This window comes from Zea mays, chromosome 3 (assembly GCF_902167145.1).
Source record: "Zea mays cultivar B73 chromosome 3, Zm-B73-REFERENCE-NAM-5.0, whole genome shotgun sequence".
Lineage (NCBI taxonomy): Eukaryota > Viridiplantae > Streptophyta > Magnoliopsida > Poales > Poaceae > Zea > Zea mays.
This window is the reverse complement of record NC_050098.1, coordinates 62,094,777-62,116,630: the sequence shown is the minus strand read 5'-3', so window position 1 is coordinate 62,116,630 and position 21,854 is coordinate 62,094,777. Positions and strand designations below refer to the sequence as shown.

Here is a 21,854-nt window from a genome sequence, read left to right as displayed (position 1 = left end):
AGCAAAAAGGTGAAGGTTCTGACCCACCGGCCGCGGTATATTGAACCGGTCGTAGTGCCTGAACTTGGCGAAGGGGCCTCTTCAACTGCCGAAGCATGACAAGCTACTCAGATTATGCAGAGCGTTGAAGAGCCGACTGTAGTGCTAAAGGTACGTACAGTCAAAGCAGCTGAACCTAAGACTGATAAGGCCGAAGAGCCACAGGCATAAAAAATAAAGAAAATGCCTAAAATTCTGAGCCCACCAGCTGAGGCAAGTTTGTCGAAGGTGCAAAAGGCTCTTGCCACAACTCCCAAGAGGAGGAGAATGGCCAACGTGCTGGACGCTGTCTTGGAGACTACGAAGGCCTTGAGCCCTGGAGCTACTAAGAAAGATGCTGAAGCTACCAAAGTCCAAGATGTGGCCAAAGCTGGGTCTTCAGCGTCCATTGAGACAAAGGCTGCCGCGCTTGAAGACAAAACAGCAGGGCAGATTGTACCAGAAAAGACCGAAGCTCCTGCTCCCGAAGCTCCGAACGAAGATATTGACTACATTATTCAACATGCTTCGGGGAAGAAATTATCCAAAGAAGAAATACTAGAAGCCACACACTACGCCCAAAGACTAAAATATCCGAAGGGGGCCTTAGTGTTCAATGGCAGTAACGAAGATGATTTCCTATACTGTCTCTCGGACAACAAAGAAATATCTGTTTGCCGGGAGATAGCTAAAAGTATGGGATTTCCGAAGCTGGAAGATGGCCTTTCGGTTATGTCGAAGGATGATCTTGCCGGTAGCCTCGCGTACAACAGTATACAAGTATACAAGTTGACTTTGAAGCTAGAAAATGAAGTAATGCCATGCTCAAGTCTTTCTTCTTCTTTACAGGGCTTAATTCTTAGTAATGCCTTGAGGGCACAGAAAAGCGCTGAGGCCGAAAGCTGTGTAATAGCTCTTAACAACCTTCGGACCGAGGTGATTGAGCTAAGAAATGAAGGTCTAGAGAAAGACAAGATTTTGATTTCATTGGTAGACAAAATAAAAGAAGACGAGACTAAATACAATGCTCAAGCCAAAGCTCAAAAAGCTGAGGTTGAAGACCTTCAGAGACAACTGGCCGAAGCTAGTGAGAAGTGTGCTCTCGCAGAGCATAAGCAAGAGATCAGTGAATACTGGAGAAAAAATCTAGAGAAAAATGTTGAAGAGCTTCGCGAGTCCAAGGAAAGGTGTTTTGAAAAATCCTTGGATTGTGTGAAGAAAATAAAAACTAGCTTCTCCAAAATGGGCGCCTACTCTTCTGAAGAAAACTTCATACGAGGCAACCCCGAAGGCGTTGTTGAATGGATAAGTGGAGAAGCTAAAGCCTTCGAAGAAATTTTGAGTGATCGCGAGGATGTTTGCATGTTTTCCGGTGCGCGGGGAATCTCAGCTATTCTGGAGAAGGCCGGATGTGATCACGTTAAGGACATAGCCCAAGCCGAAGCTGCCTTCTCCATAGATGATACGAAGGATCCTTCGGCCGAAGCAACTTTAATGGGCGGGAGATTTTATAACGATGTCTAGGTGAACAGTGGCCGAGAGCTAGCCCACGAGATTATAAAAAAGAGTGAGAAAGACACCCACAACGCCCGGGCAGACGCAAAGCGAGCTGAACAAGCTGCAGAACGCGAAAGGCGTATAGGTATTATTTCTTGATTATTTAGCTTCGGTACTTGCTTTGTGGCTTCGAACTAATCTGTTTACCTACTTCAGCTGAACTATCCCTGCCTCTGGAGCCGTACGATCCCCTAGCTGATCTAGAGATGAAGGAATCATTGGATATCATAAGCATGGCTGAATCCATTATCGATGAGGTTGTCAACAAATTACTGAACGAAGTTGCAGAGAAAGTCCTTAAAGAGGAATAGGTTTTATTGTAATAATCATTTTGAAAAGCTTGATGCATAGAACAAATGAAGGAATATTAGGCTTCTATTGTAACAAAATTATGTAATATTTGAAGTATTTAATATTGAATCAAATATGTAGACTATTGTAATTTATTTCTTTGCGATGCATGAAATTTACACACATACCGTTTTTGAGCCTTCGGTGAAAAAACACCTTCCCTTCTTTTCATGCTTCGTAAAGAAAGAGATCCTTTCTTATGACAAGGCTGATAAAACTGTATTTCCCGGAGCTTACTTCGTGCCTTAGCACATCTTCAATTTGACGAAGCATTTGTCGAAGATTGGCTTCGTATTCGATTCTTGTGTCGTTAATGCAATATGATGTATGATGTAATGTTATGCGAAATGATGTGATGATATGATGATGCAAAATGATGAGGATGCCGAAGACACACACCCACACGCCCACACTAGAATACACAAGCTCTACATCCCCTTAGGAATGACTTTTGAGCTTCTTCACCTTCTATTTCGATGATATAAGTTCTGCTTCCCCTTAGAAACGTCTTTTGAACTTCTTTGCCTTCTATTTCGGCGGTATAAGTTCTGCATCCCCTTAGGAACGACTTTTGAAGTTCTTCGCCTTATATTTTGGCGGTATTTGGCTCTGCATTCCCTTTGGAACGACTTTTGAGCAGAAAACTTACACCGTGCTCCCTTAGGAACGACTTTTTGTAGCTTCGTCAATTTTGGCTCTGCATTCCCTTAGGAACGACTTTTGAGCAAAAGACTTACGCTGCGCTCCCTTAGGAACGACTTTTGTAGCTTCGTTTATGTTGGCTCTGCATTCCCTTATGAACGACTTTTGAGCTTCGTAAATCTGTGAAGAAGATATATTTCATTCTGGTACAGGCAGAATCATTACAAGAAATTAAAACTAAGTTTTCATTGCTTGTTCCTTATACAGAAAGCAAAATGGCATATAAAATAAAAGTATTTCAGAAGTAGGATATTGCTTAGTATATGTGCTTTGATTCTGGTACAGTGTTGTTGACTGTACGAGCTTCGGACTCCTCCCTGAAGTCACGTTGTTGTTGGGAATGCTGGTGCCCTTCTGGCTGCTGGCTTCGGGTATAAGTAGGTTGCAATGGTGGTGGTGGTGGGAGCTAGGGCCAGGAGGCTTGTGAATGGCTTGCCGAAGTAATAGAAGCTGTAGGTTGATTGCCCACATATTCTGGTATGTAAGGAGAGTGGCACAAAGCAATATGTAAAACCTGCTTCGGCTGATTCTGCCGGGCTTCTGCTTCGACAATCTCCTTTTGTTTCTAAATGGTAACCTGACATGTTCTTGTCGTGTGGCCCTTGTCTTCACCACAGAATAAGCAATAGATTTTCCTATGCTGATCCCCATATCTTCCTTCAAAGCCCCTACTGCCTCGGCCCCTTGGGGCTAGTGGCCTGAAGAAGCTTTGCTGCTGTCCTAAAGACTGTGAGTTGTGCTGTGGCCTCTGAAAGTGGCCTCCTTTGTCATCGTTCTGACTGGAGCTATGGATTGATCTGACATGTCTAGGGTGGATTCTTCCTCCGAAGCCCCTAGTCTTCTCAAAAAATCTATAAGCTTCCTCCCTTCTTTGGTGGAAGTCATTGTCAGCCCGGATGTACTCATCCATTTTCTGAAGCAGCTTCTCCGGAGTCTGGGGTGGTTTCCTGGCGAAGTATTGAGCCATAGGCCCTGGCCGAAGTCCTTTGATCATGGCCTCAATGACGATTTCATTGGGCACCGTGGGCGCTTGTGCTCTCAGGCGCAAGAACCTTCGGACATATGCCTGAAGGTAGTCCTCATGGTCTTGAGTGCACTGGAACAAAGCCTGAGCAGTGACTGGCTTCGTCTGAAACCCTTGGAAGCTAGTGACCACCATGTCCTTAAACTTCTGCCACGACATGATTGTCCCTGGCCGGAGAGAAGAGTACCATGTCTGGGCCACACTTCGTACCGCCATGACATCACCATGACTGTGGTATTGCCCCCATACGAAGATATAGTTGCTTCGTAGCTCATCAGGAACTGCTTCGGATCTGAGTGCCCATCATACATGTGGAGCTGAGGTGGCTTGTATGATGGGGGCCATGGGGTAGCCTACAGTTCTGCTGATAGAGGAGAAGCATCATCAAAAGCAAAAATTTCCAATGTGGAAATCGTCATACCAATCATCATCATTGTAGGAGTTGTCTTGACGAAGCTCTCTTTGTGGAGGTCTTCGGTCCTGGTCATCTTGAGTAAGATGACGTATTTCTTTAGCAGCTTCATCGATCTTCTTCTGTAGGTTGGAAAGACGAAGCATCTTCTCTCTCTTCCTTTCGACCTGTTGATGGATAGCTTCGAGATCCCTTATCTCCTGGTCCAGCTCCTCCTCCTGGGGTGTTGGACTTGTAGCCTTCCTCTTTTGAGTTCGAGCTTCGCGCAGCGTGTCCTGGTTGATGTCCAGTGGCTACAGTGCAGCCCCTAGCCCTAAAGAAGTTTTCTTCGGTGGCTTGACGAAGGTCACGGCTTGCCGAATGTGGTCGATTGAGTTCACCGGAGGTGGGCACCAATGTTGGGGACTTGTTCTCAAATGCTATGAGTTAAGAACAAGGCAACACAAAATGTTAATGGTTAATGCCCTTCGTCCTTCGAAGCATTATCTCCCTTAGGATATAATGATCTTTAGACGAAGGTCATGAAGGTCGTACCTTCATCATCGCAGTATATGTTAATGAAAGAAGAAGCATATGAAATATGAGAGATAACATGAATAATCTTATGACATCATTAATATATCTTTATTATATCATCATGATTGAACATGAATAATATCGAATTACATTTGTACCTTCGGCTTGATAGAAGGCAAAAGTCCAAAATGTGACGCACGAGCGAATACAAGTCAGCGTGAAGAGTACAGGGGTACTGTTCATCTATTTATAGGCATAGGGCGCAACCTATGTAAAATTACATTCATGCCCTTTATGTTTACTCTTGACTTAAGGACAATCCAACGAGGACTAGATAGCCCTTTCCCTTTTAAGTCGGTTCCTTTTTCTGTCGCTGAGCCGAAGCTTTCTTGCGCGTAGCTTCGGAGCGAGTTCAACCTTCGTCCCGACCATGCTTTTCATATTGTGTACAGCTTTATTTCGAGTCTGAAGGTTCCTGTACATATATTACACTTGGGAAACATTGTTAATCATGTTTTTGAGGACCTTCGGAAGACGAAGGCCCCCAACAGACCCCTTAATGAGGTCACCGTCAAGAACAAGTACCCTCTTCCTCGGATCGATATCTTATTCGATCAACTTACTAGAGCTCGGGTATTCTCCAAGATTGACCTCAGGTCAGGTTATCATCACATCCGTATTCGACCCGAACATATACCCAAGACCACATTCACTACGCGGTACAGATTATTTTTATATTTGGTTATGTCCTTCGGATTGACAAATGCTCCAATCCACTTCACATACTTAATGAACTCGGTATTTATGCCCGAGTTAGATAAATTTGTGGTGGTCTTCATTGATGATATCTTGATCTATTCCAAAAATGAAGAGGAGCATGCTAAACACTTACGGATCTTGCTAACGCGCTTAAGGGAGCATCAGTTGTATGCTAAGTTCAGCAAATGCGCATTTTGGTTGTAGGAAATCCAATTTCTGGGACATGTATTATCTGGAAAAGGAATTGCGATCGATCCCAGCAAAGTCCAGGATATTCTAGAATGGAAACCGCCAACAACAGTACATCAAGTTCGAAGCTTCCTTGGACTAGCTAGATATTACCATAGGTTCATCCCGGATTTCTCCAAGATTGTTAAACCTATCACGGGTTTATTGAAGAATGATACCAAGTTTGATTGGTCCTCAAAATGCAATGAAGCCTTCGAGCAGCTGAAGGTGTTATTGACCACTGCTCCGGTATTGGCTCAACTGGATATAGAGAAGCCTTTTGATGTGTATTGTGACGCATGAGGTAGTGTACTCGGATGTGTCCAAATGCAGGAGGGTGAGTCATTGCTTATGCTTCAAGAGAACTACGCTGACATGAGGAGCACTATCCAACTCATGACTTGGAACTAGCTGCAGTTGTTCATGCCCTCAAGATATGGCGTCATTATCTGCTGGGAAATACTTGCCATTTAAATATAGATCATAAAAGTCTGAAATATATCTTTACCCAGTCAGAACTGAACATGAGGCAGAGAAGATGACTTGAGCTGATTAAAGATTATGACTTGGAAATCCACTATCACCCAGGAAAAGCCAATGTGGTGACAGATGCACTGAGTCGCAAGGCCTCCTGTCATTGTCTTACAGTAAGGACGCCTGACACCACACTATGTCAAGAAATGGAAAAGTTAAACCTAGGTATGATACAACATGGAACTTTGACCCAATTAAAGCTTGAGTCAGTTCTTCTACACAGAATTATTTATGCCCAAAGAAGTGACAAGGGTATGAAACACATTCATGAGAAAATAGAAACCGGCAAAGCTAATTGCTTCAGAAAAGATGATCAAGGAACAATATGGTTCAATGATCGCATAGTTGTGCCTAAAGATGCTGAGGTCCGCCAACAGATCTTGGATAAAGCTCATCTTAGTCGATATTCCATTCATCCTGGAAGTACTAAGATGTATCAAGACTTAAAGCAACATTATTGGTGGACAAAAATGAAGACTGAGATTGCACGCTATGTGGCAAGATGTGACACCTGTAGACGTGTCAAGGCAGTACACATGAAGACCGCTGGGCCATTGCAATCCTTGCCTATCCCAACTTGGAAATGGGAAGATATTAGTATGGATTTCATTGTGGGATTGCCCAAAATAGCCAAAGGTTTTGACTCAATATGGGTCATAATTGATCGGCTTACGAAGATTGCTCACTTTCTGCCCGTCAAGAAAAATTATCCAGTGGTCGCATACGCGGAACTTTATATTTCTCGTTTTCTCAGTTTACATGGAATTCCAAAAATAATAGTGTCGGATCGTGGACCACAATTTGCATCCAAATTTTGAAGTGAACTGCATAAATCCTTGGGTACTAAACTGCTCCACAGTTCGGCCTATCATCCTCAAACAAGTGGACAAACTGAGAGAGTAAATCAAATACTTGAATACATGTTGTGAGCATGTGTCTTGGAGTTTCCGCAAAAATGGGATGAATGTCTGCCATTGGCAGAATTTTCTTATAATAATAGCTATCAATAGAGCATTAAGACGGCACCATTCGAAGCATTGTATGGACGACGGTGCCGGACACCCTTAAATTGGTCTGAACCCGGAGAAAGATGGTTTTTCAGGCCCGACATGGTTAAAGAGACGGAACCAAAAGTCCAACGGATCATACACAACTTGAAAGGGGCACAAGCTCGGCAAAAGAATTATGCGGTTAAGCGACGTCAACCTTTGGTCTTTCAAGTCAATGATCATGTATACTTGAAAGTATCACTAATGAAAGGTGTGAACCGTTTCGGGGTAAAAGGGAAACTGGCACCCCAGTATGTTGGCCCGTTTCTTATTCTTGAACGATACGGACCAGTGGCATACCGACTTCAACTACCCGAAACATTGTCTGCAGTACATAATGTGTTCCATGTATCTCAATTGAAGAAGTGCCTTCGAGTTCCTGATCGAACCATCGATGTGGTAGATGTTGTCTTGGTACTAGACTTAACTTATTCAGAAGATCCCATTCGAGTTTTGGATCAGAAGGACAGGGTCACCCAAAAAAGGACTCTTAAATTCTATAGGGTACAATGGAACCAGCATACTGAAGATGAAGCTACCTGGGAGACTCAAGACTTCTTGGGAAAGAATTTTCCTAGGTTTTTAGCTTCATGTAACCTGTAAGATATGTACATTTGATCGTAAAGGTGAAATAAACCCCATACCACCCCCTGCTTTGTAAGACAAGTAAGGAAATAAAGATATGACGTGTTTCCTTTTCCATTACTTACCCTAGGACCTTAAATCTCGGGACGAGATATTTTTATGGGGGGAAGGATGTAACACCCCTGGTGTTACTGGCACTAAAACAGCAGCATAACATCATGTGCATTGACATGTCATGTTTTTTGTTACACCTAGAGTGCATTAACTAGGTAAACTTTCAAAGTAAGTTGTGATGATGTGACTTAAGGTATACTAAATGCTAAGGTAGGGTACTTAACCCTGGAAATAGGGCCTATGGATTAAAGTGAAGCCGAAATTGTCGGCGTTTCGAGACAGGGGGGTCCCTAAGGCGACGAGTGAGTGTGCTGCGTGCCCCAGCCCAGATGGGTCGAGCGCGTGGGCGAGCGCGAAGGGGGGAGAGGCGAGGTGGCCGGAGTCGGGCGTGAGAGAGGTGGAAGTCCCGCGGCCTTCGTGTTCGTCCCGCGCCCAGGTCGGGTGCGCTTGCAGTAGGGGGGTTACAAGCGTCCACGCGGGTGAGGGAAGCGAGCGGCCCCAAGAGAGCACCTGTCCCGTCCTCGGTCCCGCGCGGCCAACCTTCTCTAAGAAGGCCCTGGTCCTCCCTTTTATAGTCGTAAGGAGAGGATCCAGGTGTACAATAGGGGGTAGCAGAGTGCTACGTGTCTAGCGGAGAGAGAGAGAGAGCTAGCGCCCTGGGTACATGCCAATGTGGCAGCCGGAGAGGTCTTGGCACCTTGCTGGCGTGATGTCGTGGCTGTCGGAGGAGCGACGGAGCCTGGCGGAGGGACAGCTGTTGGAGCGGTCGAGTCCTTGCTGACGTTGCCCTGCTTCCGTAAGAGAGCTGAGAGCCGCCGTCGTCACAGAGCTTGCGGGGCGCCATCATTGCCCATCTGGCGGAGCTGGCCAGATGGGACGCCGATCTTGTTCTCCGTGACCCGAGTCGGCTCGGGGTAGGATGATGATGGCGCTCCCCGTTGACGTGACGGGCATGTGCCTTAGGTCGGGCGACGTGGGAGCTCCTCCGAAGCCGAGGTCGAGTCTGTCTTCCGTGGTCGAGGCCGAGCCCGAGCCCCTGGGTCGGGCGAGGCGGAGATCGTTCGGCCGAGGCCAGGGCGAAGTCCGAGCCCTGGGGTCGGGCGAGGCGGAGTTTCGTCGTCTTCTGAGCCCAAGTCCGAGCCCTGGGGTCGGGCGAGGCGGAGTTTCGTCGTCTTCTGAGCCCAAGTCCGAGCCCTGGGGTCGGGCGGAGCGGAGTTCGCCGTCTTCCGGGTCTTAGCCCGAGTCCGAGCCCTGGGGTCGGGCGGAGCGGAGTTCGCCGTCTTCCGGGTCTTAGCCCGAGTCCGAGCCCTGGGGTCGGGCGGAGCGGAGTTTGCCGTCTTCCGGGTCTTAGCCCGAGTCCGAGCCCTGGGGTCGGGCGGAGCGGAGTTCGCCGTCTTCCGGGTCTTAGCCCGAGTCCGAGCCCTGGGGTCGGGCGGAGCGGAGTTTCCCATGGCGCCTTTGGCAGGGCCTGACTGCCTGTCAGACTCACTCTATTGAGTGGCACTGCAGTCGGAGTGGCGCAGGCGGCGCTGTCCTTCTGTCAGACTGGTCAGTGGAGCGGTGGAGTGACGGTGGTCACTTCGGCTCTACCGGGGGGCGCGTGTCAGGATAAAGGTGTCAGGCCACCTTTGCGTTAAATGCTCCTGCAACTTGGTCGTTGTGGCGATTTAGTCAGGGTTGCTTCTGAGCGAAGCCAAGGCCTCGGGCGAGCCGGAGGTGTGTCCGCCGTAAAATGGGGGGCCTCGGGCGAGACGGAAGTCTCTCGAGGTCGGCTGCCCTTGGCCGAGGCTAGGCTCGGGTGAAGCGTGATCGAGTCACTCGTGTGGACTGATCCCTGACTTAATCGTACCCATCAGGCCTTTGCGGCTTTATGCTGATGGGGGTTACCAGCTGAGAATTAGGCGTCTTGAGGGTACCCCTAATTATGGTCCCCGACAGTAGCCCCCGAGCCTCAAAGGGAGTGTTAGCACTCGCTTGGAGGCTTTCGTCGCACTTTTTTGCAAGGGGACCAGCCTTTCTCGGTTGCATTTCGTTCCGGTGGGTGCGCGCGAGCGCACCCGCCGGGTGTAGCCCCCGAGGCCTCGGAGGAGTGGTTACACTCCTTCGAGGTCTTAATGCCTTGCGTAATGCTTCGGCTGGTCTGGTTGTTCCCTCATGCGAACTGGCCGTAGCCCGGGTGCACGGTCGGGGCCCAAGCTCTCGGGCTGGTATGTTGACGCTGTCAACGGTTTGCCCGGAGCCGGGTTTGCGAGAGCAGCCCCCGAGCCTCCGCACAGGGCGAGAGGACGATCAGGGACAGACTCGATTTTTTACATACGCCCCTACGTCGCCTTTCCGCAAGGAGGAGGGGGGGAGTGCGCCATGTTACCCTCGATGGGCACTGAACATGGTGTCTCCGGTGAGCTGCAAGCGGGTAATCCGAGTGGACGTCCGTGCCCCGTTCGTTGGGGGTCGGCTAGGGGCCCAGAGGCACGCCCAAAAGTACCTGCGGGTGATTTGCCGGACCCGGTCCCCTGGCGACGGGGTCCGAGGGCTCGATGCCTCCCTCCGATGGGATTCCGTTACAAGATCGTTCCCGCTGGTCTCGGAAATGTCCTAGGGTACCTCGGGAGCGCAGCCCGAGCCTTGGTTATGTATCGAACGTACCCCTGGTCATCCCTCGCTCGGCGTCTGAGGCGACTGTGAACCCTTCGGGGGCCAGCCTTCGAACCCCTGATCAGTAATGGGCGTGGAGCCCGAGTAGCCTGAGGCGGCCATGGAACCCTTCGGGGGGCTGGCCTTCGAACCCCTGACCAGTAGTGGGTGTCGGGCCCACGCGATCTGAGGCGACTGTTGAACCCTTCAGAGGGCCAGTCTTCGAACCTCTGATCAGTAGGGGGGGGCCTGGAGCCCGGTTCCTTCGCGGAGAAGGATCCTTTTCGGGGTATCCCCCTTTCCCGGTCCCTGTTGCAAGAGATAGAGAAAGAGGAAAAAGGAAAAGGATACGAAATCGAAACGACGTGGCATACCTTTTTTGACGCGGTTATTACGGCGAAGGCGAAGCGTCGTCCGCTTCTCCTGCCAGAATCGCCGCCTGTCCCGCCGCGGAGTTAATGCGACGGGGCGATGGTTGGCGGGGCAGCCGTTGCGCGTGCGCGAGCCGTTCGAGGAACGGGTCATGGGTGCACCGTCATCACACCGTGGGAGGAGGCACCCTTGCTGTCCCCGGACGGGACGTGAGCCTGGCTGACGACGTGACTGCGGCTCCCGCCCGCCTGCCACCGTCATTACTGCCGGCCCACTTTCGGCCGCATTGACCGTCGCGCCATGCTGGCGCCGCTGGGTCGTGCGCTGGTCACCTCGAGTCGCGGCACAGGCTCCGCAACCGAAGAGGCGCGACGGTGGCATAAGTGGCGGTGCGGTTGCTTGCATGCAGCAACTGGCGCGCCGGTTGCTTGACACGTGGGCCTGGGCCTCCAAGCTGGCGTGTCAGAAGTCGGAGAAGCGCGTCCACCTGGCGTGGTTGCATGCCGCCTGCATGGCTGCCCGCCCCTTCCGCCCGTTGGTCTGGGCAAAAGTGGGGGGTCGCTTGTAACCGCTGGGCGGTTGTGCGCACCACGCGCGGCGGTTTGGCTTCTTCTGCCCTGAGCCGGTTTGCATGACATGCGGGACCCAACCCCCGAGTCGCAGGGGAGGGCCTTGGAGCGTGTTGGAGAAGACTCAGCCTGTGGCGTCTGGGGGCGCACGTAGGGAGAGTTGCCTTTAAAAGGAGGGAGACTCCTTTCAGAAGGCAACCATGTCTTCTTCCTCCCTTATGCGTCGTGTCTTTCCATCTTCCAAGCCCCCGGATGGGGGGTATCCGCCGCTTTTCCGCCTCCTCGTTGGAGGAACGCAACTCCATGGGAGTTGGTACCTCTCAGCCATCGTTCGGCTTCAAGGATTTTCATCATGCAGCCCGGTCGCACCCCTCCACCGGTGGTCACCCAGGATGGCGACCTCCGGCTTGATGGTGGGGGAAAGCGAGCCGGGCTGCGGCCTCTGCCCCTCCCTCAGCCTCAAGGATTTTCATCACCAAGGCTGGGGAGGGGAGAGTGCCGAGTTGGGGTCGGCCCCTGCGCGAGCGGTGGCCCGCTCCTTCACTCAGTGATCGGAGGGAAGGGCGGCCGTCGTCCGTGGCGCTGGCAGCTGCAGCGTGCCTGGCTTGTGGGCGCGAGTGGCTTCGGAGCCGCTCGCGGTGCCGGCCTCCGCCACGGCAGCTTGAAGAGGTTCTGCTGCCGGCGAGATAGCCGGGGCTGGCCACGGACTGACCTCCAACTCTACGGCCTTCTGCCCGTCCTTGCCTCACGAGTTTTGGCATGGGCGGGGGCCTCCTGGCGGCGGCATCTAGCCTGAGGTCAGCGTTGCCGATGTTAGGCCCCCCGGAGCAGAAGTCGTCGTCGTCGCCGCTGCTGGAGCAGGTGACGGCGCGCCGTTCGCCGGCCTTCCGTTGCTCCGCAGGCCTTCCCCCTCGGAGTGGGGTTGTTCGTACCTGCAGAGGGGGAACCGGAGTTCCGTTTGTAATGGCATCTCGAATGCCGGTGTGTTTGTTCATTGCGGCTGTCGGGGCCTGAACATGTATGTAATTTTGGCACGGAGCCGTGTTTTTTCCTCATTTTTGAGCACTAAGTCTCGCCTGTTGATTATCTGAACCGCTTTACCAAGCATGAGTCGCCCCGTGTCAAGGTGACGAGTGAGGTATCCGTATCCCGGAGGCGTAGGAATCTCTCGGCTCGATCGGCCTTGTTGTCTGGGGCTCCTCTAGCTTAGTTAAAGAGACCCCTCGGCCGCTCTTCGATGAGCCGAGGCCAGGGGTAGTGATATCAGTATGAACAGAGGCAGAGTTGGCTCGAGAATGGGAACCTGGTTGGCCGGAGCCTAGCCGGGTTGTCCGTCAGCGGAGCCGACGCCGGAGTCGATCAGCCGAGGCCTCGGGTCGGGCCGGCGCCCTTGGAAGCCGGTTGGCCGAGGCCCCGGGGGTAACCAGCCGAGCCGCCTGCTCGGGCCGGATTCCCGGAGAAGTCCTTGATCGCGCCGCCGTCCGAGGCTGGTTCGGACTTTGCTGAAGACGTCGTCGATGCCGAGGGTGCTACGGCTCCCTTCAGCGTGAAGACCCGAGCCTGCAGGATCAGATCGTGTTGTAGCGTGTGCCTTCTGCGGCCGCTGAGGCCAGAAAACACACCCTCGCCGTGCTTGCAAAGCTGCGTCTTTTTTCCTCTTGTTTCGAGCATCTAGACTCTCTGTCGGTATCAGGGATGTTTGTGTGGGCGAGAGTTGCTTCTCGCGGAAGGGACGAGTGAGGTATCCGTATCCCAGAGGCGCGGGAGTCCCTCGACTCGGTCGGCCTTGCCGCTTACGCGTACTTTCACCCGTCCATGAGGCCCTGTCCCCGACTTAGTCGAGAAAGCTTGAAGGACTGCTTCGGCAAGAGAGCTTCCGAACGTGAAGACTTGTTCGGTCCACGGAGTCGCTTTATCCGAACGCGAGTTACTTATCGCAGAAGGTGATGAGTGAGGTATCCGTATCCCGGAGGCGTAGGAATCCCTCGGCTCGGTCAGCCTTGGCTGCTTACGTGTACTCCGTCGTTTCCAGGATCCGCTTTCCGAAGTAGTCAAGAAGCACGAAAGAAATCCTGCTAAAAAGAGATCCTTTTTCGAGGAAAAATTCGACGCAGAGGGGGTCTCCCCCCTTTTAGCCCCCGAGGGAGGGTCGGGCTTTGCCGAGGCTAGGCCGACCCTTCCTTGACGACTAAACTTTGCGTAGGTGCGAGGTATATGAACAACTTGGAAACATCTTAAGGGTAGAAGCGACGTAGCTGTTTGATGTTCCAGGCGTTGCCGTAGATCTCGCCTTGATTGTTGGCCAGCTTGTATGTTCCGGGCTTCAGAACTTTGGCGATGACGAACGGCCCCTCCCAGGGGGGCGTGAGTTTGTGCCTTCCCCGGGCGTCTTGCCGTAGTCGAAGCACCAGATCGCCCACCTGGAGGTCTCGGGACCGGACCCCTCGGTCGTGGTAGCGTCGCAGGGACTGCTGGTACCGCGCCGAGTGTAGTAAGGCCCTGTCCCGAGCCTCCTCCAGCTGGTCCAGCGAGTCTTCTCGGCTAGCTTGGTTGCTTTGGTCGGTGTAGGCCCTCGTCCTCGGGGAGCCGTATTCCAGGTCAGTGGGCAAGATGGCTTCGGCCCCGTAGACCAGGAAAAACGGCGTGAAACCCGTGGCACGACTCGGCGTCGTCCTTAGGCTCCAGACCACCAAGGGGAGTTCCTTCATCCATCGCTTGCCGAACTTGTTGAGGTCGTTGTAGATCCGAGGCTTGAGCCCTTGTAGAATCATGTCGTTGGCACGCTCTACTTGCCCATTCGTCATGGGATGAGCCACGGCGGCCCAGTCCACCCGGATATGGTGATCCTCGCAAAAATCCAAGAATTTTTTGCCGGTGAACTGGGTGCCGTTGTCGGTGATGATGGAGTTTGGGACCCCGAAGCGATGGATGATGTTGGTGAAGAACGCCACCGCCTGCTCGGACCTGATGCTGTTTAGGGGTCGGACTTCGATCCACTTGGAGAATTTGTCGATGGCGACCAGCAGGTGCGTGTAGCCCCCGGGCGCCTTCTGCAAGGGACCGACGAGGTCCAGACCCCATACAGCGAAGGGCCAGGTGATGGGTATCGTCTGCAGAGCCTGAGCGGGCAGGTGGGTCTGCTTCGCATAGAATTGGCACCCTTCGCAGGTGCGGACAATTCTAGTGGCGTCAGCCACCGCCGTCGGCCAGTAGAAGCCTTGCCGGAAAGCATTCCCAACAAGGGCTCGGGGCGCTGCGTGATGGCCGCAAGCCCCCCGAGTGTATTTCTTGCAGTAGTTCCCGACCTTCGGCGACGGAGATGCAGCGCTGGAGGATGCCCGAGGGGCTCCGGTGGTAGAGCTCCTCTTCATCGCCCAGCAAGACGAACGACTTGGCACGTCGCGCTACCCGCCGAGCCTCGGCTTGGTCGGGGGGTAGCTCTCCTCGACGGAGATATTGCTGGTACGGGGCCTGCCAATCTCGATCAGGCGTGGCCCCGCTCTGCTCTTCCTCGACGTCCAGTGCCTCGCCCTCGGGGGCCGAGGGTACCTCGGGCTGAGCCGAGGGTGCCTCGGGCTGGGCCGAGGGTGCCCCGGGCTGTGCCGAGGGTGCCCCGGGCTGTGCCAAGGGTGCCTCGGACTCGGGAGCGTCGTCGGTCTTGACGGAGGGTCGATGCAGATCCCGGGAGAAGACGTCCGGGGGACCGTCGTTCGCCCCGAGGCTATTTTAGCCAGCTCGTCTGCGGTTTCGTTGTAGCGCCGAGCGATGTGGTTGAGCTCGAGCCCGAAGAACTTGTCTTCCAGGCGCCGAACCTCGTCGCAGTAGGCCTCCATCTTCGGGTCGCGGCAGTGGGAGTTCTTCATGACTTGGTCGATGACGAGCTGCGAATCACCGCGGGCGTCGAGGCGTCTGACCCCTAGCTCGATGGCGATCCGCAACCCGTTGACCAGAGCTTCGTACTCGGCCACATTGTTGGACGCCGGGAAATGGAGGCACAGCACGTAGCGCAGGTGCTTTCCAAGGGGCGAGATGAAGAGCAGGCCCGCGCCGGCTCCTGTCTTCATCAGCGACCCGTCGAAAAACATGGTCCAGAGCTCCAGCTGGATCGGAGCCGTCGGCAACTGGGTGTCGACCCACTCGGCCACGAAGTCCGCCAACACCTGGGACTTGATGGCTTTCCGAGGGGCGAACGAGATCGTTTCGCCCATGATTTCCACCGCCCACTTTGCGATCCTGCCCGAGGCCTCTCGGCACTGGATGATCTCCCCCAGGGGGAAGGATGACACCACAGTTACCGGATGAGACTCGAAGTAGTGTCGTAACTTCCGCCTTGTCAGGATCACAGCATACATCAGCTTTTGAACTTGTGGGTAGCGGATCTTGGTCTCGGACAGCACTTCGCTGACGAAGTAGACCGGCCTCTGAACGGGCAATGCATGCCCTTCCTCTTGCCTCTCGACCACAATCGCGGCGCTAACCACCTGAGTGGTCGCGGCGACGTAGACCAAGAGGGCTTCTCCATCCGCTGGGGGCACCAAGATAGGCGCCTTTGTAAGGAGCGCCTTCAGGTTCCCGAGGGCTTCCTCGGCCTCAGGGGTCCAAGCGAAACACTCGGCCTTCCTTAAGAGGCGGTACAGAGGCAGCCCTCTTTCGCCGAGGCGTGAGATGAAGCGGCTCAGGGCCGCGAGGCATCCCATGACCCTCTATACGCCTTTTAAGTCCTTGATGGGTCCCATGCTGGTGATGGCCGCGATCTTCTCCGGGTTGGCTTTGATGCCTCGCTCGGAGACGATGAACCCCAGGAGCATGCCCCGGGGCACCCCGAAGACACACTTCTCAGGATTGAGCTTGACTCCTTTCGCCTTGAGACATCGGAATGTCACTTCAAGGTCGGAGAGGAGGTCGGAAGCCTTCCTTGTCTTGACTACGATGTCATCGACGTAGGCCTCGACGGTGCGACCGATGTGTTCGCCGAACACATGGTTCATGCACCGCTGGTACGTCGCGCCCGCATTCCTCAAACCGAACGGCATGGTGACATAGCAGTACATGCCGAACGGCGTGATGAAAGAAGTCGCGAGCTGGTCGGACTCTTTCATCCGGATCTGGTGATACCCTGAGTAGGCATCGAGGAAGGACAGGGTTTCGCACCCAGCGGTGGAATCCACGATTTGATCGATGCGAGGCAGAGGGTAGGGAACCTTCGGACATGCTTTGTTGAGACCAGTGTAGTCTACACACATCCGCCATTTCCCCCCTTTCTTCCTCACAAGCACAGGGTTGGCAAGCCATTCGGGATGGAATACCTCTTTGATGAACCCTGCTGCCATCAGCTTGTGGATCTCTTCGCCAATCACTCTGCGCTTCTCCTCGTCGAATCGGCGCAGAGGCTGCCTGACGGGTCGGGCTCTGGCCCGAATATCCAGCGAGTGCTCGGCGACATCCCTCGGTATGCCGGGCATGTCCGAGGGACTCCACGCAAAGACGTCGGCGTTTGCGCGGAGAAAGTCGACGAGCACTGCTTCCTATTTGGGGTCGAGCCCGGAACCGATCCGGATCTGCTTGGTGGTGTCGCCACTGGGTGAAAGAGGGACGGCCTTAACCGTCTCCGCTGGCTCGAAGTTGCCGGCGTGATGCTTCACGTCCGGCACCTCCTTAGAGAGGTTCTCCAGGTCGGCGATGAGGGCCTCGGACTCGGCGAGGGCCTCGGCGTACTCCACGCACTCCACGTCGCATTCGAACGCGTGTTTGTACGTGGAGCCGACGGTGATGACCCCGTTGGGGCCCGGCCTCTTGAGCTTCAGGTAGGTGTAGTTGGGGACGGCCATGAACTTCGCGTAGCATGGCCTCCCCAGTACGGCGTGGTAGGTTCCTCGGAACCCGACCACCTCGAACGTCAAGGTCTCCTTCCGGAAGTTGGAGGGCATCCCGAAGCAGACGGGGAGGTCGAGTCGTCCGAGGGGCTGGACGCGCTTCCCAGGGATGATCCCGTGGAAGGGCGCAGCACCTGCTCGGACGGAGGACTGATCGACGCGCAGGAGCTTGAGGGTCTCGGCGTAGATGATGTTGAGGCAGCTGCCCCCATCCATCAGGACCTTAATGAGCCTGACGTTGCCGATGACGGGGTCGACGACGAGCGGGTATTTCCCCGGGCTCGGCACATGGTCGAGGTGGTCGGCCTGGTCGAAGGTGATGGGCTTGTCGGACCAGTCTAGGTAGACTGGCGCCGCCACCTTCACCGAGCAGACCTCCCGGCGCTCTTGCTTGCGATGCCGAGCCGAGGCATTCGCCGCATGCCCTCCGTAGATCATGAAGCAGTCGCGGACCTCGGGGAAATCTCCTGCTTGGTGATCTTTGTTCTTGTCGTCGTCGCGGGCCCTGCCACCCTCGGCGGGTGGCCCGGCCCTGTGGAAGTGGCGCCGAAGCATGACGCTCTCCTCGAGAGTGTGCTTGACGGGCCCCTGATGGTAGGGGCACGGCTCCTTGAGCATCTTGTCGAAGAGGTTTGCACCTCCGGGGGGCTTCCGAGGGTTCTTGTACTCGGCGACGGCGACAAGATCCGCGTCCGCGGCGTCGCGTTTCGATTGCGACTTCTTCTTGCCTTTCTTCTTGGCGCCGCGCGGAGCAGACGCCTCGGGAGCCTCTTCTGATGGGCGGCCCTGGGGCTGCTTGTCCTTTCGGAAGATAGCCTCGACCGCCTCCTGGCCGGAGGCGAACTTGGTGGCGATGTCCATCAGCTCGCTCGCCCTGGTGGGGGTCTTGCGACCCAGCTTGCTCACCAGGTCGCGGCAGGTGGTGCCGGCGAGGAACGCGCCGATGACATCTGAGTCGGTGATGTTGGGCAGCTCGGTGCGCTGCTTCGAGAATCGCCGGATGTAGTCCCGGAGCGACTCCCCCGGCTGTTGCCGGCAGCTTCGAAGGTCCCAGGAATTCCCGGGGTGCACGTATGTGCCCTGGAAATTGCCGGCGAAGGCTTGGACCAAGTCGTCCCAGTTGGAGATCTGCCCCGGAGGCAGGTGCTCCAACCAGGCGCGAGCAGTGTCGGAGAGGAACAGGGGGAGGTTACGGATGATGAGGTTGTCGTCGTCCGTTCCACCCAGTTGGCAGGCCAGGCGGTAGTCCGCGAGCCACAGTTCCGGTCTCGTTTCCCCCGAGTACTTCGTGATAGTAGTCGGGGGTCGGAACCGGGTCGGGAATGGCGCCCGTCGGATGGCCCGACTGAAGGCCTGCGGACCGGGTGGTTCGGGCGAGGGACTCCGATCCTCCCCGCTGTCGTAGCGCCCCCCACGCCTGGGGTGGTAGCCTCGGCGCACCCTTTCGTCGAGGTGGGCCCGACGGTCGCGTCGATGGTGCTCGTTGCCGAGGTGGCCCGGGGCCGCAGGCGCGGTGTTGCGCGTGCGCCCGGTGTAGACCGAGGCTTCCCGCATGAATCGGGAAGTCGCGGCATGAGGTTCCGAGGGATATCCCTGCCTTCGGGAGGCAGTGCTCTCGGCCCGTCGGGCCGCAGCGCCTTCCAGGAGATTCTTGAGTTCCCCCTGGATTTGCCGACCCTCGGTGGTTGATGGCTCCGGCATCGCGCGGAGGAGCATCGCCGCGGCTGCCAGGTTCTGACCAACCCCGCTGGATGCGGGCGGCGGCCTGACCCTGACATCGTTGGCGACGCGGTGCTGGAGACCTTGGGGCAGGTGACGTATTTCTCCGGCCAGGGGTTGGCCCGCCCATACCTGCCCGACGTCCCGACGGATCGGCTCAAGCGCTCCTGTTCCCTCGTTGAGCCTGGCCTGCGCCTCGCGGACTTGCTCGAGTTGTGGGTCGTAACCCCCCGCCGGAGCGGGGACCACAGCTAGCTCCCGTGGGATGTCGGCGCGAGGCACCAGCCTAGGAAGATCACCATCCTCCGGCATGCCGAGACGGTTGCCTTCGGAGGGATCCCCTAGCTCGATGTGGAAACATTCGCGGCTTGGGCCGCAGCTCTCGTCGCCAAGGCTGCGGCTTCCGTCGGAACAGTCGGAGAGGCAGTAGTCACATGCGGTCATGAAGTCCCGCATGGCACTGGGGTTGCCAAGTCCAGAGAAATCCCAACAGATGCTGGGATTGTCATCTTCCTCGGACCCAGAGGGCCCGTAGGTTGAGACGTCCGTCAACCGGTCCCAAGGCGACCGCATACGAAACCCCAGTGGGGTTGCACTCGCCTCAATGAGAACGCCCGCCAAAGCGAGGTCGTTTGGCGGGTTGAGGCCGAGTCGAAATGACGTAAGATGGGAGTTAGTCGGTACCTTTTGGTCGACGAGGAGCGACGTAGTCACATCGGGGACTGGTTGCACCGTCATCCCAGGTACGAGGGCGACGTCCTGCAGGCTTTCCTCGAGCGCGCTGGCGTCGTCTTCTTGCTCGGGGTCGGCGTGTCGCGGGGGGACGGCGCTTGCCTTCGTCTCGAACGCGAGGTCGACGTCCGGCGTGCCTTCCGTCGGGGCATCGGGGGCGTCGATTCGCTCGACGACCGACAAAGCGCGGTCTCCCGCTTGGCCTTGATGGCCCCGCCTCCTCCTCCGTTGGCGGGGGAGAGGACGGAGCGAGCTCGAATGTTGTTCTTCCACCACGCGGGGAGGATGTCGTCGATTCCGCCGCCGGCGGGCGGGTTGTCGGCCGCCATTGTCGTTGTCGCGCGGCGGTGGAAGGAGTATCATGTCGTAGCTGCCGTTGAAGGACATGAACTCAAGAGTCCCGAAACGAAGCACCGTCTCGGGCCGGAGAGGTTGCTTGAGACTGCCCATCTGGAGCTTGACGGGGAGCTGTTCGTCAGCACGCAGCAGGCCCCTACCTGGCGCGCCAACTGTCGGCGTTTCGAGACAGGGGGGTCCCTAAGCCGACGAGTGAGTGTGCTGCGTGCCCCAGCCCAGATGGGTCGAGCGCGTGGGCGAGCGCGAAGGGGGGAGAGGTGAGGTGGCCGGAGTCGGGCGTGAGAGAGGTGGAAGTCCCGCGGCCTTCGTGTTCGTCCCGCGCCCAGGTCGGGTGCGCTTGCAGTAGGGGGGTTACAAGCGTCCACGCGGGTGAGGGAAGCGAGCGGCCCCAAGAGAGCGCCTGTCCCGTCCTCGGTCCCGCGCGGCCAACCTTCTCTAAGAAGGCCCTGGTCCTCCCTTTTATAGTCGTAAGGAGAGGATCCAGGTGTACAATAGGGGGTAGCAGAGTGCTACGTGTCTAGCGGAGAGAGAGAGAGCTAGCGCCCTGGGTACATGCCAATGTGGCAGCCGGAGAGGTCTTGGCACCTTGCTGGCGTGATGTCGTGGCTGTCGGAGGAGCGACGGAGCCTGGCGGAGGGACAGCTGTTGGAGCGGTCGAGTCCTTGCTGACGTTGCCCTGCTTCCGTAAGAGAGCTGAGAGCCGCCGTCGTCACAGAGCTTGCGGGGCGCCATCATTGCCCATCTGGCGGAGCTGGCCAGATGGGACGCCGGTCTTGTTCTCCGTGACCCGAGTCGGCTCGGGGTAGGATGATGATGGCGCTCCCCGTTGACGTGACGGGCCTGTGCCTTAGGTCGGGCGACGTGGGAGCTCCTCCGAAGCCGAGGTCGAGTCTGTCTTCCGTGGCCGAGGCCGAGCCCGAGCCCCCGGGTCGGGCGAGGCGGAGATCGTTCGGCCGAGGCCAGGGCGGAGTCCGAGCCCTAGGGTCGGGCGAGGCGGAGTTTCGTCATCTTCTGAGCCCAAGTCCGAGCCCTGGGGTCGGGCGAGGCGGAGTTTCGTCGTCTTCTGAGCCCAAGTCCGAGCCCTGGGGTCGGGCGGAGCGGAGTTCGCCGTCTTCCGGGTCTTAGCCCGAGTCCGAGCCCTGGGGTCGGGCGGAGCGGAGTTCGCCGTCTTCCGGGTCTTAGCCCGAGTCCGAGCCCTGGGGTCGGGCGGAGCGGAGTTCACCGTCTTCCGGGTCTTAGCCCGAGTCCGAGCCCTGGGGTCGGGCGGAGCGGAGTTCGCCGTCTTCCGGGTCTTAGCCCGAGTCCGAGCCCTGGGGTCGGGCGGAGCGGAGTTTCCCATGGCGCCTTTGGCAGGGCCCGACTGCCTGTCAGACTCACTCTGTCGAGTGGCACTGCAGTCGGAGTGGCGCAGGCGGCGCTGTCCTTCTGTCATACTGGTCAGTGGAGCGGTGGAGTGACGACGGTCACTTCGGCTCTGCCGGGGGGCGCGTGTCAGGATAAAGGTGTCAGGACACCTTTGCGTTAAATGCTCCTGCAACTTGGTCGTTGTGGCGATTTAGTCAGGGTTGCTTCTGAGCGAAGCCAAGGCCTCGGGCGAGCCGGAGGTGTGTCCGCCGTAAAATGGGGGGCCTCGGGCGAGACGGAAGTCTCTCGAGGTCGGCTGCCCTTGGCCGAGGCTAGGCTCGGGTGAAGCGTGATCGAGTCACTCGTGTGGACTGATCCCTGACTTAATCGTACCCATCAGGCCTT

The 21,854-nt window shown here is 55.9% G+C and overlaps 1 protein-coding gene across 1 annotated transcript in view; it reads left to right on the top strand.

The window, feature by feature from the left end:
- Positions 1-306: 306 nt before the first annotated feature.
- LOC109945012 (probable manganese-transporting ATPase PDR2) overlaps positions 307-21,854 on the top strand; it is a 140,597-nt gene continuing 119,049 nt past the window's right edge. Inside the window, exon 1 of the mRNA XM_020550787.1 lies at positions 307-474. Within this exon, the coding sequence (XP_020406376.1) occupies positions 307-474 (168 nt within the window). The remainder of the gene's footprint in view (positions 475-21,854) is intronic.